General features: G+C 53.9%; 1 protein-coding gene across 2 annotated transcripts in view; it reads right to left on the bottom strand.

The window, feature by feature from the left end:
- KIAA1755 (KIAA1755 ortholog) overlaps nt 1-17,906 on the bottom strand; it is a 41,321-nt gene extending 23,415 nt beyond the window's left edge. For both annotated transcript variants that reach the window (XM_047853954.1, XM_047853953.1), the window contains exons 1-3: nt 17,503-17,906; nt 6,436-6,633; nt 231-1,560 (exon numbers count right to left, since the gene is read on the bottom strand). In XM_047853954.1, coding sequence (XP_047709910.1) covers nt 231-1,560; nt 6,436-6,633; nt 17,503-17,505 — 1,531 coding nt within the window. In that variant the 5' untranslated portion in view covers nt 17,506-17,906. The remainder of the gene's footprint in view (nt 1-230; nt 1,561-6,435; nt 6,634-17,502) is intronic.
- Between the last annotated feature and the right edge of the window lie 6,183 nt (nt 17,907-24,089).

Genomic DNA, 24,089 nt, shown 5'->3' with positions numbered 1-24,089 from the left:
CCCTTGATCAAGGTCACCCAGACCCAGCTGGGCAAGGACTCAGGCCCACTCAACCCAAGCCAGTTCCAGACCCATGAGACCTCAAGCCTCTCGACATGCCACCTGTGGACCAAATCCCCCAGACTGAGCCAGTTCAGAGGGGCTCCGTCCCTGGTGACCCGCGCCACCTTGTCGCCTGGTCACATCCAGAGAACAGCACCCCCGTCCGGCTGAGCGAGCGGACACGTTACCTTTCCCCACGCTCTTGACTCGGTTGGTCGTGGGAGACGAGGGCGAACGCAAGACTTTCCAGGGCCTGTCGGGCTGGAGGGAGGCTTTCTCTGGGGGCCCAGGGGCTTGCCTCTGCCCTTTCAAGAGGGAGAATCTGAGCCCAGAAGTAGGGGATGTAGAAGAGGAGGTATTCTGACTGGGGCCAGTCTCAGGCTTGGGAAGTCTCCCGTGCCCCTGTTTGGCCCTCTCTTCCAACTTGGTTTCAGGGGCTGGAGCAGCAGGAGGGGAAGCCGAGCACAGGTGCAGGGAGGACGCTCGTTCTGGTGCAGGCCTGAGTTGCGCCATGTTTTCTGGGCTTCCCAGAGGTCCCTGCATCTTGGAGGAACCACCTGCCTCAAGGCCAGAGGCACAGGGCGGTGGCTCCTCAAGGACGCGGAGGTAGGGCTCCTGGGGCTGGGGTTCTGAGTCCTGGGTGGATGCGTTAACTTTATAGTTGACCTTTCTCCTCGAGCCCAACCTGCAGGGCTCCTCTTCTGAGCTTGCTGGCTTCTCACAAGCCCATTTTTCCAAGGAAGGTCCCCCCCTGGCCCCTGAGAGGGGCGGCATCCTTTGAGAGAGCAGGATTTCCTTAGTTCTGGATGGTTCCTCCAGTGCCCCCAAAGGACACCCACTGGATGTCTCCACTTCCCTACTGGGAGGCCCTCCTCTGCTCTCCAGGAGGGCCACATAGTCTCCTTCTAAGTCCTGGCTGGCCACATCGTCCATCCTAAAGGCCACCTCCCCCGGCCTGGCTTGTTCCACCTTGATGAGTCCTGGGTACTTGTTCCCATATGTCCTGCCCTTACCCTTGGCCAAGCTCCGGGCAAGCAGCCCCTGGCTGCCGGAGGGCCTGGGCTGATGAGGCTCTGGAGGGCTGCTCAGATCGAGGGCCTCTAACTCGAGGGACCCCCAGGCCCGGGAGAGGACGTTCACTGCTTGGGGTCTGTCATCCACAAACTCTGGGCTGGCTATCTTGGTCCAGGGCACAGGGGCAATCCCATCTTCGGAAGCTACCAGGCAGCTGTGCAGAGGGCTTCCCTCAAAGTCACTGTTGATGGCCTCCAGCCACGTTTGGGTGAAGAGTGTAGGGTAGGATGACGCGGGAACAGGCTTTGCGTCCACTGTGCGGAGGTCCAAGGAGAGGCACTTGACCATGATGCAGACGGACTGCTCCTCCTGGGGCTCCACTTGGAGGTAGAAGTCTCCCTGGCGCAGTAAGAGGGGGTTGAGGGGGGCCAGGTGCACCACGACCTCATCTCGCAGGCACAGTGGCCAGCCCTCATGCAGGAAGAGGCAGTGAGAGTACGGGGCCTGTGGACAGAAGGGCGATGTCAGAGAGCCCCGCCCTGAAAGACCTTGCCCCTGCCCGCGGGTCTGCTCCCTTCCCTCTCCCAGATGGACTCGAGCAGGTCGGGCAAGAGAGGTGCCTGGCCTCTAAGAGGCGCAGCACCTAAGGACAGCCCGTCTCTTGCAAGTCACACAAACCTGAGAGTGGGTGCCTTCTCTTGCCTCGCCCTAGTCCCGGCCGTGACCTTGAAAACGCTTGCTAGCCTACTGGCCCAAGGGAGAAAAGCTCTGCGTGGCAGGCACCAATTAGCAGGTGCCCTTCCCATGAAGACCGTTCTGCTCGGGTCACAGTCCCTTCTCCCCACCTATTTGAAACCTCTCTCAACCTCGCTCAAGTCTGAGCCCCCCATTTTGGAGCCAGGAGACGTGCGTTCCAAGGTCTGAATCACTACTTTGTACAGATGATATAACTGCTTCCAGCCTCAATTTTCCTATCTGCAAATAGGAATAACAACATGTATCATATGATTGGGTTGGCAGGAGGATTAAGTGAGATTATATGTGTGTGTGTGTGTGTGTGTGTGTGCACGTGTGTGTGAAAACAAAAATCCACAACCCTATGCCTGGCATACACTACTTAAGTGGATGTTCAACCAACATTAATTTCCTCTCCTCTCGTCATTTGCCCTTTGAAAGATTGTGGGAATTTTCAATTAAAAAATAAAACAGTCTGGGGACGCCTGGGTGGCTCAGTCAGTTAAGCGTCCGACTTCAGCTCAGGTCATGATCTCATGGTTGATGAGTTCGAGCCCCGCGTCAGGCTCCGTGCTGACAGCTCAAAGCCTGGAGCCTGCTTCGGATTCTGTGTCTCCCTCTCTCTCTGCCCCTCCCCTGCTATGTTCTGTCTCTTTCCGTCTTAAAAATAAATAAAAACATTAAAAAATTTAAAAAAATAATAAAACAGTCTAAGGGCACCTGGGTGGCTCAGTCGGTGAAGCGCACAACTCTCGATTTTGGCTCAGGTCATGATCTCATGGGTTGGTCGGTTCAAGTCCCACGTCCGGCTCTGTGCTGACAGCTCAGAGCCTGGAGCCTGCCTCGGATTCTGTGTCTCCCTCCTTCTCTGCCCCTCCCCCACCTTGGTCTCTCCCTCTCTCTCAAAAGTAAATAAAAACATTTTTAGGGGCGCCTGGGTGGCGCAGTCGGTTAAGCGTCCGACTTCAGCCAGGTCACGATCTCGCTGTCCGGGAGTTCGAGCCCCGCGTCGGGCTCTGGGCTGATGGCTCAGAGCCTGGAGCCTGTTTCCGATTCTGTGTCTCCCTCTCTCTCTGCCCCTTGCCCGTTCATGCTCTGTCTCTTTCTGTCCCAAAAATAAATAAACATTGAAAAAAAAATTAAAAAAAAAACATTTTTAGAAAATAAAATAAATAAAATAAAATAAAACAGTCCAGGGGCGCCCCGGGTGGCTCAGTCAGTGAACCGTCCAACTCCTGATTTTGGCTCAGGTTATGATCTCACAGTTCGTGAGATTGAGCCCCGTGTCAGGCTCTGTGCTGACAGCCCGGAGCTTGCTTGGGATTCTGTCTCTCCCTCGCCCTCTGCTCCTCCCCCACTCAAACAAAACTTGAAAAAAAAAATAATAACATGGTCACTTACTGCATTTATACCATTCTATAATTTTTTTAATGTTCTTTTTGAGAAAGGGAGACAGAGAGAGAGAGAGCGTGCAAGTAGGGGAGGGGCAGAGAGAGAGGGGGACAGAGAATCCAAAGTGGGCTTTGCAATGACAGCAGAGAGCCAGATGCTGGGCTCAAACCCACAAACTGTGAGATCGTGACCTGAGCCAAAGTCAGACGCTTAACTGGCTGAGCCACCCAGGCGCTCCGGGCACCACCACCATTCTCTAATTTTTAGGTAAAGAGATTACAGAGGGGTCAAAACAATACTGAGAGAAAGGTCAGGAAATCTGACCCTGCCACTAACTTGCTGGATGACCGTGAAAAAAATCATTCCATTATTCTGGGCCTGAATGTGTATTGTTTCCTGGTTTAGGATCGACTTACTTCCTTGTTTATGTCCCTTTCCTGGGCAACAACGTGGCAGGTGAGGCGAAACTGAAAAAAAGCTTCGTTTACACAGAAGGTGCCAGCAATTCTCTGTAGAGACACAGCAGGGCATCCAGGAGCCCTTCTGAACGCAACGATCCCTCTTGGTGGGACCGCTCCACTGGGTGGTGCGGGACCCGCGTCCAGCAGTGACCCCACGTGGCAACAACAGCCCCGCCAGACTGACAACAGGTCTCTCGCTACCTGGCTTTTGGAAAAGGGTCGGATTCCTGCGGATTGAGTAGAACCCGGATAATCTTATGTAATCTGGATGTGTCGGGGCGGGGAGACCTCCACACGATGATGCTGACGTTCCCGCTAATGAAGCAGGTGCTTCCTGGGACTATGAACCCAGGTTGATACGCCGGTTCACGTCAGTGACCCTGTAAGTTCAGCTGCCTCGGGGAAACTTCACATCCATCAACCCCACGAGTCTGTGAGTTCCTCCACCACTTTCGTTTAGTGCTCTGTCGTTGACAACGTGCCGTCCCTCACCGTCCCATTGAACGAGGCCGGACAACCCGGCCGTAGTTTGCAAACGGCAACGCACCGTAGAGATGATGGTGATGATCGTCTTATCTGAACGTCGCAGTAACTCAGTGGGGCAGGGAGTTGAGGCGTCACTGTCCTCACTTTAGAGACGAGGAAACTGAGGCTCAGGGGGCGTGAGGCTCGGACACCTGTGTCTGTCCCTAACCCCCAGGGGACGTCATCTGAGGGTGCTGGCTGTCTCTGGGTGCTGGCGGTTACAAGGACAGACTGAAGCTGGCGCATTACTTCCAAGGGAGAGAGGCGAGAGTGTGATAGTAAACGGCCAACAGCTACTAAGCACTCACTGCACGCCAGGCTCTGTGCTAAGCTGCGCGCATCATCTCCGTGAGGTAGGGACTGTGTTATTAACATTCCCACTTTCCCATTAAGGAAAGTGAAGCTCAGACAGGCGACACGGACCATCCCCCCCCCCCCCCCCAGCTCCACAGTGACGGAGGCTGGATTTGAACCTGGGGCACCTGACTCCTGAAACCAAACTATTGATCCCACCCCTGGCTCGGAGGTGATAGGGAGTCACCTATAATTATAATTAAAGTCGCCTGTCGTTGAAAATAGAGAAATTAAAACGTTGTGACCCTTGTTCCCGGGAGAAACAGGGAAGGAGACCGTGAAAATGCAGTTTTAATGACCAGAAAAGGGAAGCGGGAGTTTCTAAAGCTTGCCACGGGGAAGGCGTCAGGAGGAGAAGGACGTACGTGAAATAGTGTCGGGGTGGATATGTGGGAGTCGGCAGCATAAGCTCGGTGAGTCTTCCCTCTGCAGTAACCATGACTGTACCTCACTGTTTCTCTGTGCCAGGAACCATCCCGAGCACGTGAGATGAATGGCCTCCGTCTCCTTCCAGGTCCAACATCTCTAGTTCTGGCTCCAAAACCCGAGCTTTTAGCTACTGCCACATTCCATTTCTTTCTACCACTGCAATGATGCACACAGCCTCTGCTCTTACTTTTTGTGCCTGAGGTATCGTGTCCCTGACGCACATCAGCCAGCAGGACCTTTTGGGACCCTCTGGGACCCTCTTAGTGATTCCTGAGGCAGGAGCCGCAGGGGACCGAGCAATCCCGTGGAGGGTGTGCACAAGTTCCTGGGTGTGGTCTCCAACAGCCTGTCCCCACCCTTACAACAGTCACCACGTCTGACCATAGATGTAGGGGTATGATTCAAGCCTGGCCAATCCTGCTATCCCATTTCTCTGGCTGCAGTGATTGGCCCAGGCATGGACATAGAACCCAAGCCTGGCCAATCAGGATCCTTCCTTGCAACTTTTCTATCTGCTGTTGTTGGGGAAAAGTTCTTTCTCCTCCCCAGGACAAGATTTGAACCCAGAGCTGCCCTGGGCTCCAGGCGTGTGGAGACAGCCTATAAGAATGATGTTGGCAAGGGCCGCCTGGGTGACTCAGTCAGTTAAGCGTCCGACTTCGGCTCAGGTCATGATCTCACAGTTCGTGGGTTCGAGCCCCGCGTCGGACTCTGTGCTGACAGCCCGGAGCCTGGAGCCTGCTTCGGATTCTGTGTCTCCCCCTCTCTCTGCCCCTCCCCTGCTTGTATGCTGTCTCTCTCTCTTCCTCTAAAAAATAAATAATAAGCATTAAAAAAAAAAAAAAAAGAATGATGTTGGCAAGCAAGGAGAAGCAGAGACAAGAGACAGAAACCCCTTAAGGCATTTGATTGGTGCATCAACTTGGGGCTGAGACCGATTACCTTGTCCCGGTCTGAGTAAAGAACGGGTTATTTGCAGCCAATGAGCCCTACCTAAAACACTTTTCTTTCCACTTTGCCTTAGAGAGGCCTCCCTGAGATCTGGGTTCAAAGGGGTCTGATGGGAAGAAAGTGAGTCCTGAGGGCTCAAGGGCTCCAGGAAAGATCTGGAACATTCTCTATTTCCACTGAAGCTGACCCGCTTCGGCCAAGGCAGCCTGGTGTTGCCCACAATGCCAGCCCCAGGGCAGGCTCCGAGGGGCCATCACGCAGGGATGTCTTTTATCCAGGACTTCCTCCTGGATAAAAGCATAGGCGTGATTGGCTCCTAGCTGCCAGAGAGCAGAGGGTCAAGTGAACCTCCCGTTCCACTGGGGGGCTGACGTCTCCCTTGGGCGAGCAGTGATACCCGGAGAACCATCCCGTGTCCTCAGTTCTTGCTCTGAGACAAGACACGCACCGGCCCGCTTCCTTCTCTGCTCAGCGCCAGCCCCGCGGTTCTGGGAGAGCTTGTCCCCCGGCCCCACTGTCCCTTCCAACTTACACAGGCTGCTTCACGCACTTGCTCACACAGGCGCTTGGCAGGAATGAGGAAATCCAGGAGGAAGCTCAGCCCATCCCCCTGGAAGTCAGAATCCAGGAGACGGAATACCTGCCCCAGGATGGTGGGCGCTGTGGCCTCAAAAGGGGGATAGAGGCCCGCCAGGGCGTGCTGAATGGCTGTGTCCAGGGACGGGGGGTCCTGTAGGGGATAGGAGGAGAGTGTGAAAAGTGACAGTAGCAGCAATAATAAGGGTAGTGGCCACTTGCCATGGCCTCCCGGGCCCCATATGACCGAGGTCCCTGACCTCCCCTGCGCCCCTCAATCATGCCCTCCAGCCACACTGGCCTTCTTTCCTGTTCCTCAAACACAGCGGGCACCGTTCCACCTCAGGGCCTTTGCACCGGCTGCTCCCCCTGCCTAGAATACTCTTCCTCGAGACATCCTCACTCCCTCACCTCCTGCAGGTCTTTGCTCAAATGTCACCCACAGGCTCAAGGCAGAGTGGAGGAAGAGTAAGGGCGGATTCAGGTCAGGGCCCGAAAGAAAAAGGAGCTCAGCGTCCATAAGTCCCACCACCTGACAGACCTGCAGACCTTGTCTGAAGCCGAGCGGTCAGTGAAGCCCAACCTGCAGTTGACACGCAGGTGCGTCAGCATGCGGGTGCGTGAATTGATAATAAATAATTGTTGCTTTTTACCACTGAGTGTCGGGGTGGTTTGTTACACAGCGGTAACTGATGAATGGAAGTTACTGTAGCCGCCTCGTGAGTTCCTATATCCAGACTCACATAACCAGGTGCCTCCTGGATGCCTCCCCTAGATGTCCATCGGGCACAGATCATCAACACGTCAAACCCAACTCAATACCTCCCTAAACCTACCCTTCCCCCATGTCCCTACCTCAGTGATGGCCCCACGGTCCACTCAGACTCCCAGAACTCTGCTCATCATCCCGCCCCTCCTCTTGCCTCCTCTATTCACACACAATCCTCAGCCATGTCCTATACCTGTCTCACCTCCAGAGTTCACCAACTTGCCCACTCAACCCTGTTGCCCTGTGCCCGCCCTGACTCAGGCCTCTGGCTCTCCCACTCAATCCCCTCCTCATTGCCGTCCAATCTCTAGGCTGCCTCACTTCCAACCATGCTAGACCAGGACCCCACAGTGACTTCCTCAAACGCAAAGCTGATCACGGATGTAACGTGCTCAAAACCCTCAAAGGCTCCCTCCCCACGGCCTTCAGGAAAGCACTGGCCTCCAGGCATTCAGGTCCCCTGTGATCTTGGCATCCCATACTCAGCCTCCCCACCCCCTCCCCGCCCAGCCTCTCTGCCTCTCTCATGCTTCAGCCACGGTGCATTCTCACACTCACCTCTGGGCCTTTGCACGTGCTGTACCTTCCTCCTGGGATGCCTTCCACTTCCACTCCCTCTCCACCTGGCTAACTCACCCGTCAAGATTTGGGTCAGCCCTCATCTGTTCCGTGGGATTTTCTCTGACTTCCTTCTCCCACACCACCCGAGTCAGGCGCCCCCTTTCCTGGGCTTCGATGGTGCCCCTATCATAGAAGTTTCCACCCTGATTGTCCCCCCTCAAGGACTCTAGATTCCCTGAGGACGGGAAAGGTAAGCAGAATAATGCCCCCCCCCCCAAGGTGCCCGTGACCTAATCTCCAAAACCTGTCCATATGCTACCTCATAAGGCAAAGAGGAATTGAAGCTTCAGATAAAACCATCATTGCCAATCCACTGGCCTTAAAATAGGGACGGTTTCCTGGGCTTTCCAGGTGGGCCCCACGCAATCGCAAGGGTCCTCCAAAGTGGGAGAGGTACCGGAGAGGTGAGCGTCAGGGGGGGAATGTGATGAAAGGAGGATCCGAGAGATGTGATGTCTCTGGCTTTAAAAACGGAGGACGGGCCAAGGAATGCAGGCTGCCCCTAGATGCTGGGAAAGGCGAGCTGACTCTCCTTTGGAGTCTCCTGGAAAGAATGCAGCTTGCCGACCCCTCGATTTAAGCCCAGCGAGCCCCGCGTTGGACTTCCGAGCTACAGAACCGCCAGGCAATAACTGTGTGTTGCTTTAAGCTACCGAGTCTGTGACCACCCTCAGCAGCGACAGAAACTACCAGAGAAGGCACTGGCTTCTCTTCATCTGGGGTCTCCCATTCCTGGCACAGGGCCTGGGCCAACATAAGGGCCGAGTCGATGTTGTGGAAGGACAAACAAAATGTCCCTCTCTGAACCACAACGTTTTCCATCTGTAAAAACAGCTTGGACAAGACCAGAGGTTTCTGACCCAGTGTAGTAATAGAACCCATGGGTTATGGTTTTCAAGTCTTAAAAAGCCTAATGGAAGCCAGGCCGGGTGGCCCAGACTGACTGCAAGCTCTGGGTCCATCTGTCACGGAGGGATGTAAGGGAAGATGAGAGTAAATAAGATTCCCGCGCAAAGGAGCTTATTTAAGACAGAAAAATCACTTTTTTTTTTTTTTTTTTTTTTTAACAAATGAGGTCCCTTGAATCGGGGAGATTAAACAGGGACTTTGAGGAGGAGGAACATGGCACTACTCTACCTCAGTAAGAGTCCAAAGCCAGGAGGCTGTAAAACAGGGACGCTAGCCCATGGCGTTTGGACAAATGTCCCTGTCACCGTTCTGTCCCCAGCACCCACACAGCGTGGGGCCCCCATTACTCTCTGCAGGAGGAATGAATGAATGTCTGCAACCCCCATTCTGAAGGAAGGAGGGTCTTGCCCCCGACGTGGCAGAAACCCAACGGGGATGATGTATTGCAGGCAGGCACTTGATGACAAAATTGCGCGTGCCCAGGAAGGGCTATTTTCACACTGAGGGGCCAGGTAAGGGGGGAGTGGGACGTCTTCGATTTGGCAGAGTAAGGAAAGGCTCCTCTGGCCAGGCGACCTCTCCTAATGCTCTTCCCCTCCAAAGCAAGGCCAAACCCTAAAAGTTACCCCCTCACCCACGCAATCATGAGGACGGCAGTGGGAATGGGGACCCAGAGTTAGAGGACCCCGTCTGACATCGGTGAACACACACACACTCTAAGTCAGGTAAGCCCGGCCACATGCCCTCCCACTCCACCCAGCCTCTCTCGGGGCACTCCCTTTCCTGGGTTCCCCTTCACTGTGCCGCCTTGAGTAGATGCCTTCCCTCTCTGGGCCTCTTTTCTCCTGTGCACATTGCATCGGGCTAGGTTTGTTTCATCTTGGTTTTGGAAATTTAATCATTCACTGGCATCGTCACGAATTTTAGCATCTCCAAGTACCATTTGCATTATGGGCGCTTACTGGTTTGTCTGTGTGTTGTGTTTGCGAATCCACTCACTTTGTAAAAGCTTACATAATTGCATTCTAAATGCCTCCATACTGGTTATGAGAATGCAGCCCGCCTGCCCGAGTTCAAATCCCGGCTCTTGCCACTTCCTGGTGATGGGACCTTGCAAGCTGCTGAGCCCTCTCCGCTTCAACTTCCGGGAAATCGGAGCCTGTGATCGCACCTGCCTTAAAGAGCTGAGCGAGACAGAATGAGCTGGGACACGCAGGGTCTCTGCACAGGCCTAGCGCTTCGCAGGTGCCCATTCAGCCACAGCCATTGCTGCCATGTTTCTGGCCATTACCAGGGCTGTCATCGTGTTCAAAGGAGAAAATCAGCATCAACCGGCATAAATAGAATGGAACTCCGAAAATAAGCCAACGAGGCTTTGGGTGGTTTTTACATTATTCCATTTGTATGTATTATATATACTTCCTAGAGAGCTGTAGGATATACCTGGTGTCGGTATATAGTTACATCAATAATGTACTCTATAACTATATAACAAATACGCATCTGTTATGTAAAATATATCCCATCTTTACTGTTCTTGTCCTACAAAAATAAATTACTTTTTAGCAGAACAAGTAAGCCATGAGAACAAATACATTTTCCAAATGAACTTCTAGGACATCCGGTCACCTCCTGAAGGCTCATTAAGGGTCTCTTTGCGTTAGAAAGGTGGTAATGGTAAAGACATCGCATCGTGAGAGGGGGCTTTTCGCTGGGGGTCCTCAGAAGATCAGAGGGAAGCTCAAAGGGACCGAGTCTCCCAGCACACGGTCCCCCGCGTTATTTCGCTCCAGTCCGTGACCGCGTGTGGCCCAACCATGGCCTGCATGCCAACCTCTGGGCAACGGCAAACTAAACCATCTCTGCCATGACATGCCTCAGTTTGCCCATCTATAAACGGGGATTCTAGAATTATCCTATCTTGCTCCGATGATTGTTCTGCAGGTGCCGGGGCGCTGACGGATGTAGGGGTCCCACGAAAAGGAAAAGGTACGACCGCCTGTTTTTTATTTTTACTGCTCCTGTCACACCGGCCTAGAGTCCCCGCCTCTGTGTGAAGACAAGGCCCCCTCTTGATCCCTTCCTGAACCCACTACCGCTACCCCAAGAACAGCAACAGCTTCCAGGCACCTGCTGGGCACCAGGCCCTGTGCTCACATTCTCTTGCTTCCGCACATGATCGGACTGGAGCAGGGAAGGAACATCCCACTTTGCAGATAAAGAAGCCAAAGGTGATCGTGTCCAAGGTCGCAGAGAGGAGGGGAAAGACAGAGCCAGCATCCAACGCAGCCTTGGCCAGTCCGGTGCGCTCTCTTCCCCTGCCCCCAGTGCCTCGCCTGTCTTGGGGCCACGAGCAGCCACCAGCCTTTGGGGCGGCCTTCCCAGCTGCCTGTCTTCCAGCGTTTCAAGCGGGGCCCGAAGAAGAAGCTGTTTACTCCTCGCACACTAAAGTGCACAGATGGGACGCCTTTGGCTTTCGCAAATTGGCTCACTGGCCACACGCTGTAACCGTTTAAGGGGCGGCCAGTAAAAAACAAGAATGTTCCAAGTTAATGGGGCTCCAAGCTCTTGGCCAGAGCTTTACCTGCTATGGGCCCGCACCCCAGGGCGTCATAAGCTGTCCAAATACGGGATAACGAGCCCAGGAGCCTGCAGGAAGGAAAGCTGGCCACTCTCCCCTCAGAATCACTCGGGCAGCCCTGCCCGGGACCGCAGGAACCCAAACACCGTTGGCCAGATGCGGGCCCCTCAAAATGATTTCCGTGAAACTTAATCGATGTGTCTCCATCCCTTCCCACTGAGTGTAGCCGGGCTGGGCCTTTAACTGTTCCTCGGCAGAAGCCAGCGGGAAGCTGGAAAGGGAGAAGGTGAGACAAGCCAGAGCCGTCTGTCCTCAGCCCTCCAGCCCCTCCCAGGCAGGAGACAAGGAGCCCCCTGTTGGGGGGGGGCGGCGCAGAACTATGTGTGACGTGCAGGGGCCTTCTGGGTGGGCTCGGGGAACCTGGTATGGAGCTCAAGGCCACATAGAAAAGTGTCTGTCCCCAGTGGTTCCCTCTGGGTATGAGAGGAGCGGGGAGGAAAGGGGTTTCTAGAATTCTGTGTCGGCCTCTTGCAAGGAGCCTCCATTATTATTTTATAGTAAAATAGACAAGGTCGATGCATCTTTACCTACGTGCATATCCCTGTGACCACTACCCAGGTCAACGCACAGGATCTCACCAGCCCAGAAAACGGCTCCCTCCCCGGCACGGCCCTCACCCCGAAGGTAACTACTCTTCCGACTGTTGGGAGTTTTTAAAAGAAAAGTTCCCATGCAGTGTGATCTCCGTTGAGTAAAAATGCGTGTAAGCCAAGAGGCCATGAAATAAAGCATTAACTGTAGTCACCCCTGAGCGCTGTGAGGGGCAGGGGCCTCGTAAGGCACCGTTTTAATTTTCTTCATAGTTTGCTGGATTTTCCGAACGTTCTGTAACCGGCCTGGGTAGCTTTTATAATCAAGGGGGGAAAATAACAGTGCGATCGCGTGTGTTTTTAAGGCCTGTTCCCTTTTTAAATGGTCTCACCAGATGTTGTTAGCTGGGCTTTCTGAGATGTGTGCTGAACTCTTCTTAAAGGCCCAGATTTACCCATCTACCGCAAGATACAAAGCTTTTTCGCATCACTTAGCATCAGCACCTCCCAGCTTGGGAAAAGCTGAGGCAGGCAGTGTCCCAGGGCTGCTGTCATCCCCTACTGTCCTCTGTGGCAGAAACATCTAGGGAAGGTGACATTCCACGCCTGATTCACGGGGTGACCATGGCCTCAATTCCCCCATCTATAAAATGGGGGCACTGGGCTTATCTATCTCTAAGGGTCCTTCCAGTCGGGGCCATTCTAGAATTCAAGCTGTGATCGGACTCCAGAAGGTCTGGAGCTGGGACGTGGTTTCTAAATGGGACCCACGTAATCCTCAGTTGGTGGGAAAGGTCGAAAAGACCCTTCTCCATCTCTGTACTCAGCCCAGGAAGAGTCTACACCACCAGCCACAGACACAAATGCCCACAGGGGACCGACAGGTGACAGGGAAGACAGAAGTAGGCCAAGTGTGAGAAAATCACCCCTCCGGTCCCTCGGTGAGTGGCCCTTCACAGTCAACCTCAGTGTCCGGGAAGCAGTAGGGAGTCATGGGGCTGGGACACATGCCCCACCTCATCAGCTCCTGCCCAGCCTTGCCTTGGCCCAGCGTTGCCGGATGTGCTGATATTTTAGTAAAGCCTCCCAATGTTTTCAAGGTTAGCCAAGCCAAATACGTCTGTGAGTCAGCTACAGCCCAGTGGGTATCAGCTTGTGGCCGCCAGGCTCAACGATCGGGGACTCTGCCCTTGAACTTCTCCAGGCTGGAGGTCCCAAAACCAGGGTTCTGCTGCCCTGGCTGCCAGGAAGTGGTTGATCATGTCCAACTAAAACTTCTCCTGCTTTAAATCCCTTGTCTTTGTGTGGGGGTGGAGGTAGGAGTGAGAATTGGCTCCTCATTAAAAAAAAACAACAAAAAAAAAAACTTTCAGAAACTGGAAAAACAGCCCAGATGCAGTGAACTGAGAAGCAAGTAGGTGTTAGAAGACCCACATTCAGAAATCCAGGTCTGTCATGTGTCGTCTTGTGGGTAACCTTGAGCAAGTCCCTTCACCTGTCTGGGGCTTCGTGTTGTGTTTGTTCTTTTCGCTCCCCGTCCCCTTGGCCTTTGCTTTGGGGCTCACCGTCTGCCACCCAGAAAACATAATGATAATAGCACTTATAACTAGAGCTGTTTACTGAGCAAGCTTCTGTATCAGGTTTTATCCTAAGGGTTTTCCATTCTCTTATTAACATTAATTTTTTTTTTAATGTTTATTTCTTTTGAGACAGAGCCACACAGAGTGAGAGCGGAGGAGGGGCAGAGAGAGAGGGAGACACAGAATCCCAAGCAGGCTCCGGGCTCCGAGCTGTCAGCACAGAGCCTGACTCGGGGCTTGAACTCATGGACCGTGAGAGCATGACCTGAGCCGAAGTCGGACGCTTCACCGACTGAGCCACGCAGGCGCCCCCTTTTATTAACACTATTTGATTTCCTCTTCCCAATAGTTCTGTGGGATACGTATTATTATTCCCATTCCATAGGGTAAGAAACTGAGCCCAAGGCTCTCTACCACCAGCAAATAGTAGAGTTGGGGTATCGACACGCGCACATCACCACCAGCTCCTCTGCCCCTTCCCCTGCTCCCTCCCACCAGGCCAGGCTCTCCTTTGGCCACTACGATGGCCTTTTTTTTTTTAATTTTTTTTTTCAACGTTTATTTATTTTTGGGGGGACAGAGAGAGACAGAGCATGAACGGGGGAGGGGCAGAGAGAGAGGGAGACACAGAATCGGAAACAGGCTCCAGGCTCTGAGCCATCAGCCCAGAGCCCGACGCGGGGCTCGAACTCAAGGACCGCGAGATCGTGACCTGGCTGAAGTCGGACGCTTAACCGACTGCGCCACCCAGGCGCCCCTACGATGGCCTTTTAACACACAGACCCGGTTGTGACCCTCACTGCTCAACAGTCTTGAGTGGCTCCCCACCGTCTTAACAACTCAGCCTGCCAATAGCGGCCATCGGTCCACACCAGCCCACCTTTTCCGCTTCTCCTAACACACCTGACACCCTGGCCCGGGGTTTCCCAGTCACCCGTGCGCCTCGCACATGAGTTTTGTTTGCGGTTTACATACCCCAATTTATTTTACTTGATATGGACTGTTGCTTACTTCACGCTTGTCTTTTCGGCCAATTTGTTTCTGACTCAAATCCACTGATTTTTATTTATTGCACGGGTTTGTGCTGCTTAAATTACCTTCCAAACACTAAGCCGAAAAATTGCAGAACAATAAATGTGTAGCCAAAGTCTCCCCCTCCCCCCTCCCCCCTCCCTCCGCCCCGGGACCCATGGCAGGTGCCCCACTTTGAAAGCACTGCCTGAACTCGCGCTGCGCCCCTCCCTGGATGGGGTGAGCTCCTTCCCACCCTTCAGAGACCCACGCAATCCGCATCTCTCTTTTATGACACTTCCGCTTCCAGGCAAAGAGAGGAACTCCCACCGCCCATCACCCAGCCTGGAAATCTCAGTGAGTGGGCACTGTGACCCCAGGCCAGGGCCCAGGGCTTCGTCTTCTCTCATTCGGGTCCTTACACAGGGCCCGGCACCTCGGGGGATCGCCATGAGGTGAGTACTTTGGCAATGTTAACTGAATTCAATTGGATTCAACCGGCTTTTCTCAAAGCTTGGGATAGGATGTCAGGTAACCACAGGACGAGTTGGGGAGGACGTGAACTCTATGTGAAACCACAGAAAGAAAGTTAGCCCAAGTCTCATCCAGTCCTCACGGTAACACCAAAGAGACGGTCTCAGTTCAGCCGGTATTTCTTAAAATACCTCCCAGACACTGAGCGATTATTCCTTTTAACAAAAAGAAAGCAGCCCCCTGGCTTGGAATCATCCACAGCCGACCTCTTCCGGCCAGAACTGACGGATACAAATTCGCCTTCGTGGTATACATTTTTATAGTGACTTTGTATTGATGACAATGGATACAGATTTTTTCATGGTCTTGATATAAAATGTCTTGTTTAAATATATCTTTACGTTTATAAAGTGAGTTGATTCAGAGAGACATAGTAAGCAAAGAATAAATAGTAGATTGTGTTCTTTCTTTGTAATACCTTATCCAGTAAGAGAAGATGCAAAAAATTTCACGATGATACTAAAATTTCGGGAACGTGAACCTGGACAAGCCCGAAGCCCCTCTGCCATAAGGTGCTCTGACATTGGGCTGCTTCGGAACACTACATAGCCTTTAATCAAATTGTCCCATGAAAAGGACAACTGTGGTGGGGCCACGAAGGAAAGATACATGGCATGCTAGAGTGGGACTTGCCTGAGGACACGATATTGGGGTGGAGATTTATAGGAGGGATAAGAATTCTTTAGGTGAAGGGGTGACACCCAGCAGGCACGGCATATGCAAAGGCCCTGTGGCGGGAGGGAGCTTGAAGCATACGAGGCTCTGAACCAATGTCAGAGCAGCTGAAGTACAGAGGTGAGAGCAGAGAGGTAGGTGGGTGGTGGGAGAAAAATCTGTCCGTCATTCCTATTCAGGAAGGAGTTGCTAAACCTTTTCAAGGAGCCCCCCAAGGCCTGACTCTTGATCTGAGAGTCTGGCGTTCAGCAAGGAATTTCTGGATTTTAAAAAAGTAATCACGGAGTTAGGTCCAAAACTAGGTAAAGCTTAGCAAACACTGCTTGGTGCAGGTGTGGCTCTGGGGTGGCCGTGACAGCTATCCTACCTCCTGCTTTCTGGTTGGGTGACCTTGGGCAGCCACGGAAGCTCCCAGAGCTTCAGGTCCCCATCTGTGGGGGTGGAGATACCAGCAGGTGTATTCTTAGAGCTGGTGTGAGCTACGCGAGCTCCTGCACACAAATCCCACAGCACAGGACCTTGCCTGTGGTGAGAGGTGAATACCCATTGGCGTATGAAGGTTACCGTCAAACAGCTCCAAGAGCGATGTGCGAATCCACCTGTCCCGCGGGCGTGTGGATTTAGCAGCCTGGTTTTGCAATAGGTCTGCGGCACGCACGCCGGTGTGTGCCCATATTTCAGCGGTAGAGAGAGCAGGTGGGTAAGGCTTGTGTGCGCGAGAGGGCGCGTGGGTTCGGCCACGTAGGTCAGTGGAACGCGTTTTGGTGTGCTCAGCCTGGGTGCACACATGTCTCTAAATAGAAGTCCGCGTGTGAACGTGCACCCGGTGAAAGCCCACACCAATTCGACACGCTCGATCACAGCTAAGAGGTTAAAGCCTTGGCCTGTCTTCAGAGCACTTTTCCAAGTCCCCACGGCTCCCATGAATCCGCCCGGGGCTCGGGGGCCTGTTCGGGACTGGGCTGGGATTCCCTGAAAACAGACTTTTCTTTCATCCCCTGTTCCCACATACTGGCATGCGTGAGGTGCACACACACACACACACACACACACACCTCTCAGAGCATCCCAACCTTATCGAGGCGCCAGCTGAGGAAGCCGCAGTGTGGAGGTATTGCCCTCCCCCTGCCCTCCTCCTAGGCCTACCTCCCCACCCGATTCCCATGGGGCCACCTCATGTCAGGACTCTGTGCACATCTGACTTTCCTGCCCTGACTCTCAAGTGGCAAGAGCACCCCAAATTTTGGTGAGCAGCTCCCTCCTCTCCCCTGGGCACCCTTAACCCACCTTGCCCAGCTCTGTGGGACTGGGAAGGGCCTTTAACCCCCCTCTCCATCCAAACCCTGCGCGGGGACACTGGGCATACCCGACCCTCCACCCCAAGTCTAAAATGCAACAGCCCCCCCTGTTTCGTCTAAGGCCCAAGGGCTGGAGTTCAGCTCTGATCTGTGCCTGCGATGGGGCGACATCAGAAGTTCCCAAGTCATCCAATCTTATCCATCCACTTCGCGCCTCGATCGACGGGGCCCAGAGAGGAGAGAGGACGTGACCAGAAGGGGGGTACCCGGCACCGCCAGCCCACCTCCCTCCCAACCCCCCACCCCGCCCCGCCCCGCCCCGCCCCGCGACCAGTTAACACGGACCGGACCGGTGGTGAGGTGCCGAGGGTCATAGTATAAAAGGTCGGGGTCTGCCCTGACACCCCCACCAAAAGGGGACAGCGCCAGGTGGTCCAGGCCTTGGCAGGCGTTACCATGATGACGGGCTTCTCCTGTAGCTGGTGCCGGGTCAGTCGGTCCGTGGGTCCGTCTATCCGGTGCGCAGCCCCAGCCCCCACCTAGCCCTGGAGCGAGCGGAGCGGGCTGGCCGGGAGGGGAAGGGGAGGCCTGGGACCCAGGGAGAGAGCCAGAGAGAGGCGGCGGGCCAGAGGAGACTGGCGGCAGGGCGAGGCGAGCGGGGGCCGCCGGCGGCCGCAGGGGCGGGTCGGAGGGCTGCTCCCCGCGTGGGACGGGGCGGCGCGACGGCAGCCCTTTTGTGCCGGCGCCTCGCCCGCGCCCCGCCCGCCGCGCGGGATGACAGGCAGGCGCCCCCCTCCCAGCCAGGGCCTCGGCTGCCAAGAGGAGCTGGGCCGCCCGCCGCCTTTCCGACCGCTCCCCTGCTCCCCTCGGTCCTCGCAACCCCTCAGCTCCCGCTGCACAGACGGGCCAGGCCCCCCGCCGGGTGAGGCGCGCATCGACCTGGGCATCAGCCCTGGGTTCGAGGCTCCTCCTCGTCTACTTCCCAGATGGGCGATTTGGGCAAGTCACGAAGTGTCGTAAGCCTCAGTTTCCTCATCTGTAACATGGGGGTGATGCTGCCGGCGATAGTGTGATGATGGTGATAGTATCTGCCTCTTAGGGTTGGTGGCGAGGAGTAGGCATCTGTCCCAACGTCCTTCCCCTGTGAAGCCCACGTTGCACACCATCAAGATGGCTCAATTCAAGCTTAGAGGTGACGGTGGCTGTTGGCGAGTTCTGGGCTTCCTTCTCCTAGAAAATGACAGCTTTGTGACCTCGGTCAAGCCATTGTTCCTCCGCTTTGGAGGGAGACTAGAAACTAAATGATTTCTGGTTGGATCATCTGGGATTCATCCATATATTGACCAAACAGGGTCCAAGCCCTGAGCCAGAATAAGTCAGAGTCTCTGCCCTCAGGTAATGTATAATCTAGTTGGACAAGAAAACAGAGAAACAGGAAAAAAATAATAATTGAGTGTGGTAGCTACAAAGGCAAAGGCAAATATTGGCTCTGGGAACTGTGGGGGACCATCCTGGAGCTGGTGGTCTAGGAAGGGACAGAGAAGCCGAGATCTGAAAGAGGGTAAGGAATTAGGTGAAGAGTGGAGGTAGGGTTGGGGGAAAGAAACAGAGTTCCGGGCAGAAAGAACAGCATGTGCAAAGGCCCCGAGATACCATTAAGCTTCAGCCCAGAGAATCCCCCGATAGTCTGTATTAAGCAATCAAACAAGCATCTCCAACCTTCAGGAGCCAGTCTGCTTTTGGTAACACTGCCCCAGACATGAACTTGGGAGAGAACAGCCCTGTTGATGTCAGGTGCAGAATTTACTGGGAATTGGAGGGATCGCAGCTTGGAGGGACCAGAGTCCCAGCTTTGCAGGGAGACAGATTTGACATGACACCTACATCTAGTGTTCTGGGGTCGCAGGCAACGGAGACTGACGCTGAGTTCGTTTATCAAGAAACAATGGATTAGCAGAATTTCGGGAGCTCACAGGACCAATGAAAAGGCTTAGGGACCCGCCCTCTGGAAAGCACAGGAACCAAATGAGATGCGCCGGGGGTCTCATTGTGGGAATGAATTGCAAACCCTTGAAGACTGATGGCAATGCAACAAGACAGAAAAACACGCCAAAGGAGAACCTTCTCTGTGTCGAGTACTTCTCTACGTGTGTAACATTTATGAAGTCGATTCTATTATGGTCCTTATCTTACAGATGAAAAAACCAGGGCACAGAAAGGTTATGTAGCTTGCCCAGGGTGGGATAGGTACTGACCGTGGAGCCTGGAATTGAACGAGGCTGTCCATTCCCAGAAATCATGTTGTTAGCCACCTTCCTGCGCTACCTGAATGAATCCCAAGCCGCGTGCCGCTCCCTGGCAGATTCAGAGACTTAACGGAGGGATTCTAACCGGGCCGTGTGCGCAAGGTCCCCTAACACTGAACATAATCGGGAAGAGCTGGTCACCTAAAGGGAACTTAGGCTGCATGAGAAGGTGGGATTGGATCTGAAACGGCTGATAAATATCAGTACTCAAAACAGTCCAGCCCTTGGGCCCCTCAACATCCTTGCACCTCTGTTCCCATCCACACTCTCCCAAAAATACTCCCTGTTGACCTGGTGCTGTTCCGCACGCAGCCAAAAATGTGCACACACCTACCTACAGCCTTGTATGGCTTTGGCTCTGCTCTGGGTGTGACCTCAAGGAAGTTCACCTTTCTGAGCGTCAGATCCATCCTTCGTAAGACAGAGAGCATGTAACTTCCGTCCTCACGAAACCATGCTGGACATCAAACGAGCTAATGATTGTAAAGCGCTTTGCACCGTTTCTGGTACCCAGCAGAATCAATACAGAACCCGGAAAAATGGTGTTTTTATGTTAGGGGCCAATGGTTGTGAAATCTGTCTCCAGCTACACAGGCTTGACTATTGGATTGGATTTGGTGTATTTCTCAGGGACTTTCCAGAGGACTTTCCAAGGACTGTTCAAAGTATTTCCTCTCTCTTTGGCAAACGATTCACTGAATACTGCTCCGCTTGCTACACCAGATTCAGAGAAATAATGAAAGCCATCATTGGTCTTACACATGCTGGTGTGGCGTATATGGGGAAGCGCTGTAGAAATGGGTCTCTGCTACTGATTCGCTGGGTAGCTTTGCACAGATCCTTCCTCTTTGGGGACCACAATTTCCTCCGCGTAAAATGGAGGTTCTCATCGTTTCCTCATGAGGCTCTTGGGAGAATCCCAACGAGATAATGATTGAAAGAGCTGAGCTCGGTGCCCGGCATAGAGTAGGTCCTCGGCAAATGCCAGTTGTCCCTATGATTCTGAGATCCCCAGGGCCGGGTGCCGGGACACCTCACCCGGAGACGGTCTCACTTGGGGGAAGAGAGTTGCCTACTTCAGAATTCATTCATTTTCAATACATATTTATCTGTTCCTTCCATAAGAATAGCAAACACTCGGCACACATTTGCACGCATCACCCCTTCCCTACCCATGGTAGACGTCATTAACGAATCATGGAACTTCCTGCAGAACTTAGAAGCAGCCTCGGAACGCCCCTCAACACAGAGCCCAGGCAGCCACTACCAATCAATATGAGTTGGCATTAAGACAATGCTTATTTGTTATTTACGGTCCCTGATGTATAAGGAAGATTAACTTCCTTTCGCAGATGCCAGGACTGTGGCACGGTCTGCAGGCTCTCCCGGGCTCTTCCTGCCCCCAGCTCCCCTTCATCCTCAGAGGCATCACCCCCAACAAATTGCTTGCCCTTCTAACTCCGTCTCTGACATCTGTTGCCGACGACGCGGTTCACACAGCGCTGAGCTGCCTGAGTCTGGGTTACGAGGGAGTGTGCTCCTCTCCGGGATGCTGGGACTAAGGGGAGGCACAGGGATTATTGTCAGGCCCGGAAGCAAAGACCCAGAACAGGGAAGCTGACGAGTAGAGAAACAACCTATGGCCCGCCCTCGGTGAAATTGGCCTTGCCCATATCTTGGTTGTAAATGACAGAAGTTCAACTCAACCTAATTTAAAAAAAAAAAAAAAAAAAAGGGAATTTAGGGTCTTCAAAGTGAGAATGGGTGCCAGATATCTGGCATCATTCTTCTGGTAGTTTCTCTCCTGTCCCATGGAAGATGGCCGATAGGAATTCCAGGCCTACAGGATCTCAACTCAGCACCCCTGGCACCAGCCCCGCCCCCTGCCACATCTATATACTAAGCCTAAAGAAGAGACCCTGATTGGCCTTGTCTGGGCCCCATGGCTATTCCTAAGCCAATCACCATGGTCAGGGGAGCGAGGATATTCTGCTTCATGGGAATAGATTCTATGCCCACCCTTGCGTGAGAGCATATGATGGTACCTCCACGGTGTTAGGGCTCCACGGTGTGGGGAGACGTTCCTCAAAGAAATGAAATGGAGGGGGACGGAAACACAGGTTAAGCCATCTTAAGCTTGGGGCATCATTGCCCAGTTCGTAAACAGTGGGAAGAGAAAAGACGGGAAAGACTTGGTGTTATCCCTCAAGGACCTTCTCTTCTTGGAGGTGAAAGTGTGATGTTTCAATGAGCTTCCTGATACCAGGTCTTAGACTGTTGCTAACATTGCTTCCTGGTAGGGGAGCCCATGATATATATCCAGGGCCCTGAGTTCAAGTCCCTGCCCGCCCACTAACTCACTCCCTGGGGGTTCATGGGGGGGGGGTTACTTAAATCATCCAAATCTCAGTTTTCTCAGCTGTGCCACGGAGCCAAGAATCTCTGCTTTGCTTCCGTCCCCTGTCTGCTGTGAGGCAGTAGTCATGAGCCCTGGCCGTGTCCTACAAGAGGCAGAGATGCATTTATTGATCACCCCCTGTATGCCAGGGACAGTGTGCTGAGTGCTGGGAGTAGCAGGGTGGACGTGGCAGACGGGCCCTGCCCTCGTGTAGTTCACAGGGCAGTAGGAGATCGTGTCGTAATAACGAAGCATCAGATTGTGGTATGGAAAGGCACATATCAAAGGGACCCAATAGATTCCAAGGGTCTTGGAGGGCTCCTCTGAAAACTTAAGCTGAGATCTGAAGACAGAAAAGAATGAACTAGTGAAAGAAGTCAGAGGAGAGCATTACGGTCAGAAGGAACAGCATGTGCAAAAGTCCTGGGGCAGGAGAACGGCTGGAGGCACAAAAGAGGCACAGTGGGAGGGACAGGAACACAAGAAGAGGTGGGGGAGGTTTTTCTCCTTAGGGCCCCCGAAAAGCCATGGGAGGGAACAAAGAAGAGAGTAATGTGATCAGGCTTTCTTCCCCAAAAGATTCCTCTAGCTGCTGGGGGGTGGGGGGTGGGGCAGAGGCTGCCAGGACACCCACCAGCAAGGGGTTGACACGAAGAGCTGGAGAAAGGCAGAGCTCTAAGGACGGTGGAAACCAAGAGCCAAGACCCCAGGGCAGGGACCACGGAGGGCCACCCCACTCCCCCAGCCCATCCTTTAGCCCCCACCCCTCTGGGCTTGCACCCCAGCCCCCCAGGCCTCTCTTTGCCTCCCAGTCCAGCCCTTTTCTTATTATTGTAGGACAGACTCCATCCATGACTCATCCAGGACTTGGATTTCTTGTTCCAGCCCCCTCCCCCTCCCCAGCTACTTAGAGCTCCTTGAGCCCCTCACCATCTAGGAAGGCAGCCAAGAGCCCCTCCAGCTGGGGAGAAGTCTGGGGAGGAAGGAGCTGGGGCTCTGCCAGCTCAGGCGCCACCCACGCTTTCCTGCCTCTGATTTTGTTCATCTTCCCTCCTGCGGGGGGATTCCCCGTCTGCATCTGCATCACCCACCCCCCCAGGACCACCTCCTTTGGGAAGCTCTTCCCCACGCGTTACCTCTGATCGCACCCCCTCTGCTCAACAACCCCGTCCCTCCACGAAGCCCTCAGGAGCCCTCTTCAAGGTGAGGGAGGCAGGGGAGTACAAAGATGGCACTGGGGACACAAATATGGTGACAGGCTTCAGGAGGAAACCAGCAACGCCCCCAGAAGGGCCAGAGGAGGCTGGGAAGAAAGAGGAGAAGGCCTTCCGGGCCAAGGACACAGTTTGTGTTTGTGAGTCGTTTCTGTAATGTGTGAAAGGGGCCCCCATGCATTTTTTAATGAAGGAACGTCTTTTTTTTTTTAATGTTTTTATTTATTTTTGAGACAGAGAGAGACAGAGCATGAGCAGAGCAGGGGCAGAGAGAAAGGGAGACACAGCATCCGAAGCAGGCTCCAGGCTCTGAGCGGTCGGCACAGAGCCCGACGCGGGGCTCGAACCCACGGACCGTGAGATCATGACCTGAGCCGAAGTCGGACGCTCAACCGACCGAGCCACCCAGGCGCCCCTTAATGAAGGAAGGTTTGAGGAGAACATGGAGAAGTTCAGGAGGGCCGCATCCGTTGGCAAAGGTGGCGATGTATGGGCCAAACCAGGCAAACACGGGGTTCAAAACAAAAACACCCAGAGCGGAACTAGTTGTCAACATCTAACAACAGGGAGGCTTTACCTAACCCGGGCAGCAGCCTCTCCCTTCGTGCACTTCGGGTGCCTGGTATCCTCCCGGCTCACTTCACTCACTGACACTTCCTCAGTCACTTTCTGGACCCTGTAGACATTCGAGTTTGCGCCCCTGATCTGGACGAGATGCTTCCCAAGGCCCTGAACCACGCAAGCTGCTAACCGCACCAGGCACACAGCAGGTGATCGGTAAATGCTGGCCCGCTGGATGGATAGGGTGATTCTCAACCGTGTCCACAAATATCTTAGCACTCCTGCCTTCCCCAGGTGGGGCCCGCTTCAGTGTGGGCTGGATTTAGACACCCACCTGGCAAGAATCAGAACCGTGGAGGAAGTGATGGCACGGGACTGGCGGGAGTAGGTCGTAAGAGACAGGCGGCTTCCGTGTTGTTGGGACGCTCGAGTGACTCTGCAGAAACACCCACGTGGCGGGGAACCGAAGCCTCCGGCCGGCGGTCGGTACCAACCTGCTGGCTGTGGGGACGGGCCGCACGTGGACCCTCCAACCCAGGATGGGTGGGGGGGGGGGGATAGAT

Source organism: Prionailurus viverrinus, chromosome A3 (assembly GCF_022837055.1).
Source record: "Prionailurus viverrinus isolate Anna chromosome A3, UM_Priviv_1.0, whole genome shotgun sequence".
Taxonomy (NCBI): domain Eukaryota; kingdom Metazoa; phylum Chordata; class Mammalia; order Carnivora; family Felidae; genus Prionailurus; species Prionailurus viverrinus.
This window is presented reverse-complemented; position numbering and strand designations above follow the sequence as displayed.